At 42.7% G+C, this 14914-nt stretch overlaps 1 protein-coding gene across 1 annotated transcript in view; it reads left to right on the forward strand.

The window, feature by feature from the left end:
• DUSP3 (dual specificity phosphatase 3) overlaps positions 1-14914 on the forward strand; it is a 385772-nt gene that overhangs the window by 153438 nt on the left and 217420 nt on the right. The window contains exon 2 of the mRNA XM_078645293.1: positions 6706-6932. Within this exon, the coding sequence (XP_078501419.1) occupies positions 6706-6932 (227 nt within the window). The remainder of the gene's footprint in view (positions 1-6705; positions 6933-14914) is intronic.

Genomic DNA, 14914 nt, shown 5'->3' on the forward strand with positions numbered 1-14914 from the left:
CTATACGCCGGTATCACCGCAAAACTCCAGAAAAAACTACAACGCATCCAGAACGCATCAGCCAGACTCATACTTGACATCCCACGCAAAGACCATATCTCTAGCCACTTGAAAAACCTCCACTGGCTCCCCGTCAATAAGAGGATTACTTTCCGACTCCTAACCCACGCCCACAAAGCACTCTACGAACTTGGACCCGAATGTCTCAACTCACGACTTTCCTTCTACACCCCCCCTCGCCAGCTTCGATCTTCCAACCAAGCCCTTGCCACCATTCCTCGCATCAATAAAACCACCATGGGAGGTAGATCCTTCTCCTACCTCGCAGCGAAAACCTGGAACTCACTCCCCACCCACCTACGTCTCACACAGAACCACCTAGCATTCAGAAAACAACTTAAAACCTGGATATTCGACAAGTAACTCCCTTCCCCTCCTCAAGCGCCTTGAGACCCTCTGGGTATGTAGCGCGCTATATAAATTTCTGACTTGACTTGACTTGACTCTCCCCTTCAACCAGCTGTTCAGTGGGATGTTTAGGAGCCCTATGTTTGGAATGTAATTCAAACTGCTTTCTGTGTTGTTTCTGCGGCAGCCAATTCTCAACATCCCTGCCAGTTCTGTCTTTTTCCAGCGAATTGAAAGTTTTGGTAGGCTCCGTGAAAAATTGTGAGGCATCTTCAGTCATGACTTTCAATTTGGATGCTTCTCTCAAATACTTTTTGACCTCTGTGAAGGAGGCTCTTTTACACTTGACGGCAGCAGTGTAGTCCGGGAATATCTAGACCATTTGATTTAGAATTTTAAAGGGACCACCAATCTATGTGATGTCCAAACTAGACGACCTTAAGATCCCTGATGGAGCCACTTCTACAAGAAATGACAGCATGTCTGGGTTACTTAAGAATTGTGTTGCTGTCCTTGTAGTGTAAATGTTTGGTAACCACTGGTGAAGGAGGAACTCCTGACTACAGTCTTCTGGCTAGACCTTTCTGTGGTTTGTTTCAAGTAGAGAATCCTCAGTGCTCAAAGAGGGCCGCCTCTTTTCTTGTCCACTTCTCAAAAAATGAAAGCATGTACTCGGGTAGTCGCAGTACTCCTATGTTATTCCTGTGATTGCGCCCTTTCAAATCCTTAGCCCTCTACTCAAAAAATCGTACTCTCTCCGTGAGTTCTGTTTCAATAGCGTGTCTGAGGTTAGGCTCAGTTCTCCTACAGCATCATCCGTAGACTTAAGCCTTTCTATCAGTTTTTATTGAGCTTCACATAGCAGGCTCAGTAACTGTGTCAATCTCGGCCTCCACGCCCATCTGGGAGTCTTGATTTCAGACCGAAATGTATGCAGTAGGTCCAAAGAGGTAATTAGATGATCCACTTAGGTGTTTTGGCCCTGGGACTTCGCCTGATCAGATGTCTCAGTGCTGTGAGTTATTCTCGAAACCAGCTCTTGCCTGGTCTCTTTTGAATACCCTATCCTTGCCCGCTTGCAATCCCCAGGGGCTCCACTCTTCATGCCTCTATAGTCCATGGCAGTGGATCTCTGATCAGTCGGTAGCTCTGGCCCCCACACTAATTATGTCTGATAGTTGTACTCCGGAGGAAGAGAGTAGTAAATGGGAGGAGCACTCCAGTCCCCATTTCAAAAGTCAAGCTAGTAATCCTCCAAATAATAATCTCTGTGTCCATGATTGCAGTATTGCACCCCCCAACAGATCATCACAGTTCACCTTACAGAGGCTACCCTGAAGCATTGATGCTGGGGTTTGCCTGGTCATAAGTCTCCCGTATCCAGAGGGACAGGGGAAGAAGGGTCCCGCAGGACAATAATCCTGCCTTAGTATTGAGGTCAAACTTGGGGCCACCGGTGTTAGCTCCCACCTTTGTATCTAATTATGAAGTCTCTCTAATGCTTCTTCAGTAGGCGCGCCAAAATTTGTGTGCCTTTTAAGGAAAGCATAGTTCATCATTGCTGGTGTTTGGAGGCTCTGGGAGGCGTTCTTACACCTCAATCAGCTTTGGGAGCATTGCACCTCTTCTTCAGGTTATCTGCATGTGCGGACTCACCCCCAGTATCGAGCTGTCCGGTTCAGGCCGCCAGTCTCACCTCTGAGAGGGCCAACTTCGGTCAGAGTGTTGCATCTCGATGTGCCATGACCTTAGAGGGGCTGGGCGCAGGCCTCACCGTTGTCTTTTATATAGACTTTAGGCCTTCTCTGCCATCCGGTCTAAACTCCAAGCACTGCAGGCATGTTGGGCTCTTCACGGAACAGCCAGTGTGGATCTTGCCTTCTTTCCACACGTTGGTAGGCCTATAGGGATTTGCCGGTGCACCTCAAGGGTCGTATTATGGAAGTGCCCTGGGGTTGCAACTGGAATTTGTGCCCGCTTTGTATGCCCCAGGGGCGCTTCGGTATTACAGAAGGAGCCGCAGATGCTTGTGCGGGCCTTTCTGTATTACCGATAGCGCTGGCGCACACAAAGCGCCAGTGAAGTCTTCAGAGGGCGTTCCCTCATTTGCGTGAGGGTGTGGCCCCCATGCACATGAGGGAATCTCTTTGCCTCAGTGCCCGCACTGTATTATAGATGCAGATGCAGAGGCAAAAAACTGTCAGAAAGCGCACTGACAGTGTGCCACATAAAAGCCCCTCTGGAGGGGAATAGGGGGCACTGTGCACCACCCAGACATCCTCTTGCAAGCAGGTGCAGTCACTCACTGCACCCGCCTCCAAGGAGATCTCTAATCCCTTTAAAAGTGTAGGCAGGGTGCCGCCTGCACACAGTGAAACATGTAGCGGCTGCTTCAAAGCAGCTCAGTTTTTCACCTAAATAGGCGGGCCTCAGGGCAGCACGAGTTTGCGGCTGGCCTGGAAACAGCGTATTCCATGTGATAGGGTGCACTTTGCCTGTTTGCGCATGACGCACCTCTTTTAAATTGCGCTGGGCGCCAGCAGGGAAAGTGTGACCTTTGCATATTGGGGCCTCAGGAGGCCATTAGAATTCCTACCATGTTGGAGTGTGTGGAGTGCTGCGCCACTCAGTGGTGTATACAGTTTACAGCCTCCTCCATCCCTCGTTAGTGCAGTTGCATCTCTTGAGCACCCTTCCTGAACATCTTCACGTGGTCTTGGGGTGTGGCGATTGATTAGGCCGTGGACGGACGGCATGTAGGATGGCTGGGCAGGAGATAGGCACATCATCTCTTACTGCATGGGCTGCTGGCAATGCCAAATGTCCATAATTGTTTTGGAATAAAACAGTTTGTTTTTCAATTAAAGCTTAGTGAAGATTCCAAGATTAAAATGAGGCATGGATTATAGAATTAACAAAAAGTTAGGATCAGGATAACCTCTTCCAGTCTGGCCACCAGTTTGCCTGACTCAGTAGAGCTCTCCCCAACAATGCACTACAGAGGACAGACTGATAGAGCACAGCGGGGCGGATATGCACAAACCAGACTCTGCAGCCCAACAGAACAACATGCCATGACACCAAAAGAGAATGTCACAGCAGCAGCTCTTTATCAGGGGCTTCTGGGCACAGGCCCCTTGCGAGTCCTCTCTGCATTTATCACTGTAGCAGTGTTCACGGAAACGCGAGTTTCATGTTTTCATGAACACTGCCAAGTGCGCCTTCTCTGCCTTGTCTCCAGTCTCCTGATGACAGGAAGAGGAGGAGGGCCTGAGGAATCAAGCTACAGAGTGTTGTTTTAAAATAAAACACTCTGTAGCTGGATGTCTGGATCGCACATGTCTTGGGTGTGTAGGTCAACTACAATCCCTTTACAAAGGCACAATCCATTTTATTTAGCAGTCATACTGCACACGCCTCGTGCAGCATAGTATAACTGCTAAAATGTGGATGTAAAGGTGCACAACAGTGCATCCCTGAAGCCAATGAAAAACCATACATTGCAGCAGGGGCAGGATCCCCAGCACTATTCCATCTTCTTAAAGGGCTATGCTTCCAGTCATGAAGCTGGTAGAGGGATTGAAGGGGAGGTCTTCCTTTTTTCAATCCCACCCTTGCTGCTTCTTATGGCTCCCCGTTGGGTATCATGCCTTGCTGGTTCCAGTGCTAGCACCAGGGGCCAGATGTACGTAGAAAAGTGTTTGCTGTTGCCAAATAGACACATTTTGGTGAATTGCTATTTGGAAATGGCAAACATCCATGTACAAATGTGTGTTTACACATTTTGCGATTCCCAGTGAGTGAAACGTTTCTCGTGGGGTCCCTCAATGCTCTTCACCAGGCGGGATTCAATGAGAGTTCGCCGGCCTTGGATTTCTTCTACTCCCGGTCAAACTCTGGCAGTTGGACCTATGGAGCTTTTAGCGGGACGAATCTAGATGGCTTGGCCGGCTTGCGGTTATAGGCAGGCGGCTTGGCTGGCCAGGTTGAGTCGGTCACTGTATGGAGCTTTTTTCAAAGTTGCTCCAAAGTTCTCCAAACTTCTTGAACTTCTTTCTGAAGTTCCTCAAGGGGTCCCAAAGTGTCTCAAACTCACTCCAAGGGTCTGGAAGCTCCAAGATGAAGTCCTTGAAAGTTGAGGACTTCAGTTCGTACAACCCACTTTGACAAAACCCTTACAAATCCACTGGTGTTCTCCAGGTTGAGGATCCTTGGTAGTGATGGTCCAGGTGAGCTCTGTTAACCTGTAGCTTGCAAGGGCTCAACTCTTTAGTAGTTATTTTGCAGCAAGGTAATCCACAGGGCTGTAGTTTCAGCTGGTGCAGTCTTCAGAGGACAGGCCTTAGAACTTTGCACCCCACCTTCTCAGCATGGCAAAGTCTTGCTTCCTTAAGTTTCAAGCAGCCGATCTGAGAGGCTCTGCCCCTCTCAGATAATTATTCCCAGTTCTCTGGGTCCAGCAGGAGGTCACTGCTGACCAGTGGGAACAGGCCAACTCCCCAAGAATATGACCACATCCGGTAGAGTGTGGCATTATTTTGTCCCAGAGTGTACCAAATCCTCCAAATTCATAATGGCTGATTTTCCAGCAGGGAGCTGGCTAAACACACCCCAAGGATGGCTAATTTTCAGAAGCTCTCCCCCTTGCATCTGTGCATTCCTTCCATAAACATAGCACTGGCTGAGGTGAAAGGTTTAGAGCTGTAAATTACACTAAGGCCTCCTCTTCTCTTTGAAGACCATTGGTTTTGTGACTCCTCCCCCTGCTCTGGCATTCCTGTGTAGCAGCACACTGCCCTGCCAGCAGAGCTGGTTAACCCCATGGGCTCTTCTTTATCACCTCTTCAAGGCAGCCTGGCTAATCCACCTAACTCTGACCAATCAGGAGAGACCACTGGAACCCTGAATCTGGACTTGCAAACAAGAAAGTCTTATAACTTCTTGAATGTACACTTTGGGAGAAATTCAACCATATTATATTCTTGAGTTTATTAATACCATTCGGGGAAGTCTTTGAAAGGTACTTCTAGCCCTCTCCTATCAAGAGTTATTAGTTAATAACTTCCTGCTATGCAATGGGTAAAATGATTTGGGCCATTTTTCCAGCACCAGGACTTACAAAAAATATTTCATAAGTACTTTGCTTATATCTACAGGACCCCCAACCCCTGGAACAACTAGGGGAGGCTTTGGGAGTTCTGAATCTGTAGAAATATTGCAGATTCTAGGAAGTAGAAGTGAGTCTGGGGTGTAGCTATCAATGGTGCAGAAGGTGCAGTTGCTCCAGGACCCAGAGTCAGAGAGTGTGTGTAACTGTTAATAAGTGAGAATGAGAACCAGTGAGGTATGAGTATGCATGTGTGATATTAGCAGTGAGTGGGAATGAGTATGAGTGAGAATGAGCAAGTGAGAGAAAGTGTGTTTGAGTGAGTGAGGGGGAAAGAGACTAAGGCCTAGTTTATCAAAACTTGTGTGGTACAGCAGGAGAGCACCATAGCTACAATGCAAAAAGCACTACCTTGTTTTCTCCCTAGCGCTGACGCACATTAGGCTGCCAAGCCCTAGTGCAAAGGTGTCTTTGTGAGTCTAGCATAGTTTTTGCACTTAAATGGTGCCATTCAAGTATAGCTATGCTTTGATTAACTTCAAAACTTTTCCTACTTCAGATGTGTGCTGTACTGTGAAGTACACATGCAAAGTAGGAAAAGATAAAAGCATTTTTCCTTTTTAACTCCTGCTTTATTTTTCAGAACAAACCCATGTCTACTATTGTCAGTAGATAGGGTTTTGCATCAAAGACCATGGGTGGTTGCATGGGAATGCACATGTAGCAGCCATTGACCGCCCCCTAGTCACGGAGTAAAGCAAAGCTGCGCTTTCCGCTGCTTTGCATCACTTTCAGGCAACTTTCCAGTGCAAAACAAGTTTTGATCTGGAAAGTAAATTAAACAAATAATTTTGACCAGGTTTGTGTCACTTTTGTGAATGTTGTGTTAATCTGAGCCTAAATGTAAGAGGGAGTGAGTATGAGTGGGGCACTTTTAGAAAACAATGGGATGAACTCCTGGCCAGGATAATGTGCTGCATGGCTAAATACTTATAAGGTCCCAAAGGCGAGACCTATTGGCTATGCCAATGCTTGTTCGCCATGGTAACCTTTGCCCCTACACTACTGTAATCGTTTTTCTTTTCCACTAACTACTCAAAACCTCGTTGCTAAAAGTTATGTCAATGTTGAGCCGTATAAATATTGTGGCCAGCACCTAACCGCTCTTTTATTTTTTGCATGTCTTGCAGTTTTATAGCCAAAAATATCATGCGGTTGCAACGGCTGGGCGTCACCCATGTGCTGAATGCGGCGGAGGGGAAGTCCTTCATGCACGTGAACACCAACACAGAGTACTACGAAGGGACCGGCATCACCTACAAGGGCATTAAAGCCAACGACACACCGGAGTTCAACCTCAGCCACTACTTCGAAGAGGCGGCGGACTTCATAGACAAGGCGCAGGCACAGAAGGACGGTAAGAGGATGTAAGACTTGAGCGCAGAAGCCTGGGCGTAGAACTCTGCCCAGAACTGGGTACAAAATGTCACAGGCTCTTTTTGAGGGAAGTCTGTTCCTTTCCAAACCATTGCAGTTTCACGATGTTGCTTTTTCTTCTGAATTTGTTTACTGTTCTTTATAGCGAGTATGTAGTATCTCCTTGTTATGGTTATAATGTTCCCTGTTACCTGGCATCAGGATGAGCTTAGGATCACACAAGTTGTAGTTGGTGATACAGCACGGCCACGCCTAGGCTGGGGCTGTCTGGTGTAATGGACACTGGTGGGGCTGCGAGGCGTGCTGCTCCAGTTTCTCTTGTTTCTTGATTCTTTTTTTGACACTTCCTCCTGGAAGAGCACTTGCGCTGTCTTTGTGGTCATTTGTGAACCACTACCTCACAGAACTGTTCAATGCCCTTCTAGCTTCTGTATGTTCCTTCCAACATGAAGTCTTCTTTGACACATCATCTTTAACTTCCTTAAGACCACTTGTGGAGCATGAGTTAGTCTCCAGATCGTCGCCAAAATTTAACAGTGATGTTCCATGCATAGAGGTGATGAAGTAGACATAGCCGAGAAGTGTCTTTGAAAGTTATTAATTAAGCACATGTCATCAGTGGTGGCAGCCTCACCAGGAGCAGCCTGCCTGCTGCTCAGCCCATCTTCCAACTGTCAACACTCACATCAGGCACCCAAGCATTTCACTCATATCCTTCACACCAACACTCACACTTGCTGATGAGCTAGGAAACAGGGAACATTATAACCATAACAAGAAGATACTACAGAGTACTAAAAATAACTATCTAATTCAATGTGCATCGATATACGTATGCTTTCTCTGAGGATGCATATACAGGACCAGAGGCGTAGCAAACAACATAACTTTTTTGGAGGGTTTAGGCCCATTGCCTCAAGCAGAACGTGTACTTATGCATATTTCCGTCGGAAGACTCTCACGTTTTAGCCTCCATTTGTCCAAATAACTAAACTCGTAGGAGGCTGGCTTAATCTGGTGGCAGTGTGCCATTGGCGGTCTAAGAAGGCATAACTACATTGTGCTACATCCGAGGCTGGCAGGCAGTGCTCCTTTCTCATTCACCTGCTGTCCTCATGGAGAGGAGACTCACTGACTGCCAGTTCGATGCAACCTGGATTTTCTGAATATGTCCCCGTCTCTAAATCTTCTCTCTTTGAAGTCTGTGTCTTCTTCGACACATGCCAGATTAGGCATTTTATAAAGGTAATGCATATTATTTCCTCCTCTATTTTCTTTTTCAGTCTGATGCTTGTAATCTTGTCCTGCTCTCAGGCCATTGCCTCTCCTTTATTGAAAAAGTTGTCTCTTGGTCCTAAAGTTCTTAGACTATTACCTCGTTACGAAACAGGTCTTCCTTTTCCCTGAACAGGTCTTCCGGGCCATGCAGCTTTTTGCACTTTAGCCTTGCTTGGGGGTAGGGGCAGCACTGCTTGCCACAGTTGTTAACTTTGGTGGCTTTTGTGATAGTTAAGGGCTAGCATATTTGCCACGCTGATCCTTATGGATTTCTTTTTTTTAAAAATACCTGTTTGTAATATTCAGTTTATTTCGAAGACACAATCTGTTACACACGATGTCAACAGTATAAAAATCCAGTACAGTCAGTAGTGTAAACACTATCTTTTGCTTGTGTCGATCTGGGATCCACCCACAGAACCCCCCACCTCTTCCGGTCCAATGCCCTTTTGGGTTGTGTAGCCATACTCAGAATTTATTGTGAGCGTTCATTCCCTTGAGATCTCCCATTCTCTAACTTCATAACCCCCCAGCCTCCTAATATCTTTACAAACTTGGTTGGCCAGTCTCTCCCCTGAAAGACTCCCGCACCACATCCATGCTGGCCGCCATTCGTGCAGACCACATTTGTTTAGTTGGGGCAGCTGGGTTACATCACGTTTAGCTCTGTCTGTTTTTTGGTAACACAAAATCCTCTACACAGAACAACATTGGTCTCCTGGGCAGGTTGATGTCGCGTGGAATCCCCCAAGAGCGTGAACTGAGTATTACTATATAAAGGGACCTCCAGGACCACCGGCAGTTCGGTTGTTATTTCAGCCCAGTAATTTGGGATCAAGGGGCAGACCCAGACGGTATGAAAAAACATCTCCTAGCAGCATTGCATAGTGGACGCTGTGCCCTTCCCCAATCTGCAGAATCATTTTTATTCAATTCGTCTCACCCGGGCATTAATAGCTATTTCCCATGTGTGCATCAGTGCTGCTTCCCTATCAATGTATTTTAGTGGGCCAAACTCGTCCTCCTTTGCTGTTCCAAGTCTCATTAGGTTATCTGGCCTGTTGTGGATGAGAGCTCTGTAAATGGGGTATAACCTCTTACCCGAAAAAACCTTCTGCACCACTCTGCTTTTAAACAGATTGTTGTCAGGCCAGGCATGTCTGCCCAACTCCCGCTCTGCGCCCCCACGGTACTTTTGGATTTCTTGGCTCCATTTGACACTATGTAGTATTATACTTTCCAGAAATGTAATGGCGATCCACTACAGGCCGTGCAGTCGATCTCTTCATTCCTTTCGGGTGTTGATTTTTCTCCTTTTCCAAGTTCTTTGGGCTCACTTATTCCAGTACTCCTCCTGAAGTGTTTTGCTCTTTGTAACCTTTGTAGTTTCTTCTTCAGCTTTAGTTCAGTCTTTCAACTTTGATTTTTATTCTGATGCTGACGACATCCAGATAATTTTTAGACTCTGTGTAATCTGAGGGCCATGACCTATCCGTTTTAGAACTTTGTCTGCCATTGTGTTCTGTTTGAATAAGAACCCCATGAGAATTCACCCGGTTAATGTGTAAGTTGTGCTTTTTGAAGGCCTCTGTCAATTCCAAATTGTGTCTCTTGGCCTCAGACATTTGGTTATCATTTCTACTCCAGATTCCTTGTTTCATATTCTCTGATTTCAATTTGATCAGTTTCTTTTGGCAATCGCCTTATTTGGGTCATTGGCTGCTCTGAATTGTCTTTTGTTGCTGTTGGGATGTTACACAAAATCTTACATTTTCGCCTTAATGGGCATGCAATTGATTGTCAACGTTTTTAAATCAACGAGATTTTGGGAAATCCTTGCACATCGGTGTTCTGAAATTCCTGGGCCAGCAGTATCAGATCTCATCTAATGCTTCCATGATATCTTTACACGCTACCTCCATAATGTGGCAAAATATTTTCAGGAGTCTATTCACAAACTGTATGTTGCAGTACTTTCAGTACTTTGTAGTAATAAATACTAGTACTACAAAATGCTACTCACTAACCTATGGGCGGAGACCTCGGGTTGCACAACTCCTATCTTTTTGTTCTGAGATCTCTGCCACCTGTGCGGTCTAGGTTGTGTAGGGCTGGGGGAGTGGCTGGAAAATAGGCAACATATACATCCAAATGGGAGGGGCGACAGAGCAGACCCACCACAATTCCCAAACATGGCTCTAAAGTTGCTACAGCCAGAAAGGTCCCAAAACAGTAGTAAATGTACTCTTACTCTTGGAGTAAGACCAGCACCACACATGGTCACTCACAGGTATTCCAACACACTCCTAAAGAAAACAATGGAGGCAGGAACTTCAAATAACACCCCATAGGTGCTAAAGCTAAATTTAAAAAAACTTCGACTTTTGAAAATAAATATATATTTTGTTAATAAATATATATATTCATATAATTATTATAAAATGCTAATATAATTATATTAGTATAAACTGCAATAATTGTTTTAATCTTAAAATGAAATCAAAATATAATATAATTTTTTGTTAAAAAACTTACAATTATTTAAATGCATTCTAAGGATAACTATGCTTTTATAAATAATAAATCCAAATCAAATTATTTCCTAATATTTTTAAATTTAAATACAACTATATATATATTCATATAATTATTATAAAATGCTAATATAATTATATTATTATAAACTGCAATAATTGTTTTAATCTTAAAATGAAATCAAAATATAATATAATTTTTTGTTAAAAAACTTACAATTATTTAAATGCATTCTAAGGATAACTATGCTTTTATAAATAATAAATCCAAATCAAATTATTTCCTAATATTTTTCAATTTAAATACAACTATTTAAATTAATACCATGTAAGTGTTGTAACATTCTTATTAATACTGAATGTAAAATAAATATATATAATTATTCTACATTATTTTTTTTATTAAACTATTTAAATATAAATGTTAAAGATGAATAAACTTTATGAAGTTTCCATATAGCAATGTCTGCCATGGTACTGGTGGCCTCCAACTATATGTAAAGAGTTATGAGTAATAAGTTCACAACTGTAGATTTTGGTGTAGGTGGCTTCACTGAGCAAAAAAAGTGTGAAGTAACAACTAGGTGTAGTAGATTTACATGTGAGTAAATGTACACATTTAAATTTAACTTTGTGAATAGGCACCTCCGTTTGTAGACCCATGTGCATGTATTTATGTGGCCCTTTCCTGAGGCACCAGTAGATGCATTCCTTTTTTTAAATACCTATTTGTGATGTCTTTGCCATTCGTTGAATTTCCATTGATGCACAGCTTGGTGATATGTTACCACATTATTGATTATTTGACAAATATTGAGATAGAGAGCAATGCAACAAAATGTTGCATTTGGGAGCTGTTTATGAGGAATAGAGAAATTGTGGTAGGCAGTCCTTGTGTTCATGCTACAAAGAGATGTGGTTTTAGAATTCAACCCAATAAGTAAAGTTGCTTAAGTTAAAAGGCAGTTGGTTCCTTAACTTAGCTCCCTGACATTCCAGCTCCCTCCCTCCCATAATCTAAAAGCTAGTTGTGTCAATAAGTATTAGCTACTAAAGTTTTACTTTTTCCTTGTTGCATACATTCTAATAGCATACTGATGATATAGCAGAGCTGTGCCCTGCCAGCATTTAACATAAATGTATAAGAAGTTATAATGTATTGTGGTTCCTACTCACAGCCAGTGCAGAACCCGTCTAAGCTCCAGCTGGTGATCTTGCTTACGGAGGTTGGAAAACCATCCATATGCCCATATTCTGATTTCTTCTTATTGGACTCGTTGTCTCTTCATAATACCTGGAAATAGTGCATTCCTGTAATTAACCTAAGAATTGACCATACAACCAATCACAATGGCTATAAGATAGTGACTGATTATATCAACCAATTTTTGTTTTGCTAGTTAAGATTTGTAAGACAGCATGAGAACACCAGGATGTCTGCTGGGTGCAGATTCTATGTTTTCAGTGGAAACAACAATTTGCAAATGTACACATTTTCATTTTTCAAGGATTTTTTAAATTCTACTCTTGATTTCATCTTATTTATGTAACTGGTAATGTTCCATGAGGTTAAATTAATGTGTATTATTGAAGTTAGTACTGTATTGTAATGGGCAGTTACATGTAGAATATTTGAAACAGCGTTTTCCAGCATTAAATTATACAACTGTCCATTCATGCAACGTTGTTGGATCCCCTCCCATCCACATCCATCTAGTACTATTTTAGAGCTTCACCAGCTGCAATATGCAGGATTTTCAATCAAGTGAAACTTTCCGGCATTACCCTCAAGTCATATGTTTGGCTGTCTGCCCTCATCCTTTTCTCTCCTCATCCTCATCCTCCCTTTCTGTTGATACTCTTAAATGCATGATGATAGGCTCACTATGAAATGGATGCTTAACATACGTAATGAGTAAACGTGCATATGTTATGTCGTTTTTCCAACCGGAGTGACCACGCTCGATCTTCCTTCCCCCTATGATTATTCACAGTAGATTGAGTCCACCCTCATATACCAAGTCAGAAAAATTCATGCCTACGGTATAGTTTTTTTTTAATCAATCGTGGGACAGATACCATTAATTATCTTTCCCTAACACACTTAGTTGTCTTTAGAATTAGATCAAAACTCATTTTTTTCAAAGAAAACAAACTATATTACTATATATACATTTCCATCTGTTTCATGAATTGGAAAAGATTAATGAATTTAGGAAAAGAATTTCTTGAAAATGTATTTATATGCTTGTTGTATCTTTTCCTATTCAATCCTATTTGGAAAACATATTTAGAAAACATATACATATACAAACAAATATCTATACATATATATACAATATTCATACATACATCTAATACGGACATAAGAAGGGATTCAAAATCATAAAAAACCATCAAAAGAACATTCAAAAAAGTATTACACACAAATCGAGAACCTTATTTTCTGGTTCAAAAGCCCACAATCAATTCAAGTCAGGGATGTTAATCCAACAATTATATCCAAACATTCCCTGTACTCGGGTCACCGACTATAAGTATATAGGAGTTTTTTAAGGATCAATTATTTCTCCCTCCATTGGTATCAAACTCCTTTTCTATACTTTATATCTACTTTCATTTACCTTATGTTGGTGCCGTAACCAAGCAGTCGACACGTTTCAGCCTCTGTTGAATTCCAGGCTTTTTCAGGACTTTAGGGCAATTTAAACATATAATTCCTACAAAAATAAATATGCCTAATTACTAATACTCTTCTATACATGACTACCCTGAATATATACAACCCCTACAACACGATCAAAGTCGTTATTATATACAGTTATAATAGTAGTAGTAGTGTCTAATACCTCGAGGTATATGGCAGATGCCTTGAACACAAAGAGCATAAACAAAAAGCACATTTTGTTGAACTTCAGTGGTGATCCCATCATTTTAGGACCACCCCACGCACAGTTATTGGCAAAAAAGCAATCCCAACCAAAGGCCCTGCAAAGCATTATGGGACAAGATTAGCAGTGGCAGTGAATATTATAGTATCCAATATCAAAATAATTCTACAAAGAGCTGCAGTTCACCTAGTAGTCCCTCACGAGTCAAATGCAAAGCATTGGAATTATTCTTACATCAAGCTGCAGTTCCACTGATTGTCCCTAGATGTCCCTCACGAGTCAAATGCAAAACCATTGAAACCCTTTCATCAAGCATTTGCATTTGACTCGTGAGGGACATCTAGGGACGACCAGTGGAACTGCAGCTCTTTGTAGAATTCTTTTGATATTGTATACTATATAATATTCACTGCCCACTGCTAATCTCATCCCATAATGCTTTGCAGGGCCTTCGGGTGGGAATGTTTTTTTGCCAATAACTGTGTTTAGGTTTGTCCTAAGAGGATGGGACCACAACTAAATCGTTCAATAAGATGTGCTTTTTTGTTTTCAAGGCATCTGTTTGGTACTCTCCCTAGGTTAGGGAGGATCCCAAAATCATCACATCTCCCACTGCTTGCCAATTATTCAGTTTCACCATTGTAAAAGTACTATATGCACTTTAGCATATAAAGATAGAAAAGCATATTTTTATCATATCTGGTCATGTACAGGAAGTTTTTTGCAATTATTTTGCAATTTTAGCACAGTACAGACAAGTACACAGTGTCTTCAGCTACGCTACGCAGACTACGTGTACTACGCAAAGTTTAAAGTATACTATGTGTATGTGAAGCTATGTGTAAGTGTAGTACTGCTACGCAAACTACGCCCAGGCTTAGTATACACACAAATCTAGCTACTCAACAATAATATTCAGTTCCGTTATGTTACTGTGTTCCTCGAAGGGTGACCTTTTTCTACCTCTAAACAAAAGATTGGTTCAGAGATATCCAACGTAGTGTCTTCAATGCCCCATGGAAGAAGGGTCTAGGGACCCCTGTAGTCACACTTGCTTTAAGGTGCATCCCTCACCGTACACCTACGTGCATGTACTCCTTCCTCCCGACATTTTCAATTTTTTAAACCAAGTGATGTGTCCGATTTATAAATGAAATCTAGGATGCCACATTGGTTTTTAAACTCACTATTTACGCGGGCCCCCTCTAAAACTTAGAAGGGCCTCCCTGTCTTCAGGTGTAGGCCCTCTCTCCATCAAA

The sequence above is a fragment of the Lissotriton helveticus genome, chromosome 5_1 (assembly GCF_964261635.1).
Source record: "Lissotriton helveticus chromosome 5_1, aLisHel1.1, whole genome shotgun sequence".
Classification (NCBI taxonomy): Eukaryota; Metazoa; Chordata; class Amphibia; order Caudata; family Salamandridae; genus Lissotriton; species Lissotriton helveticus.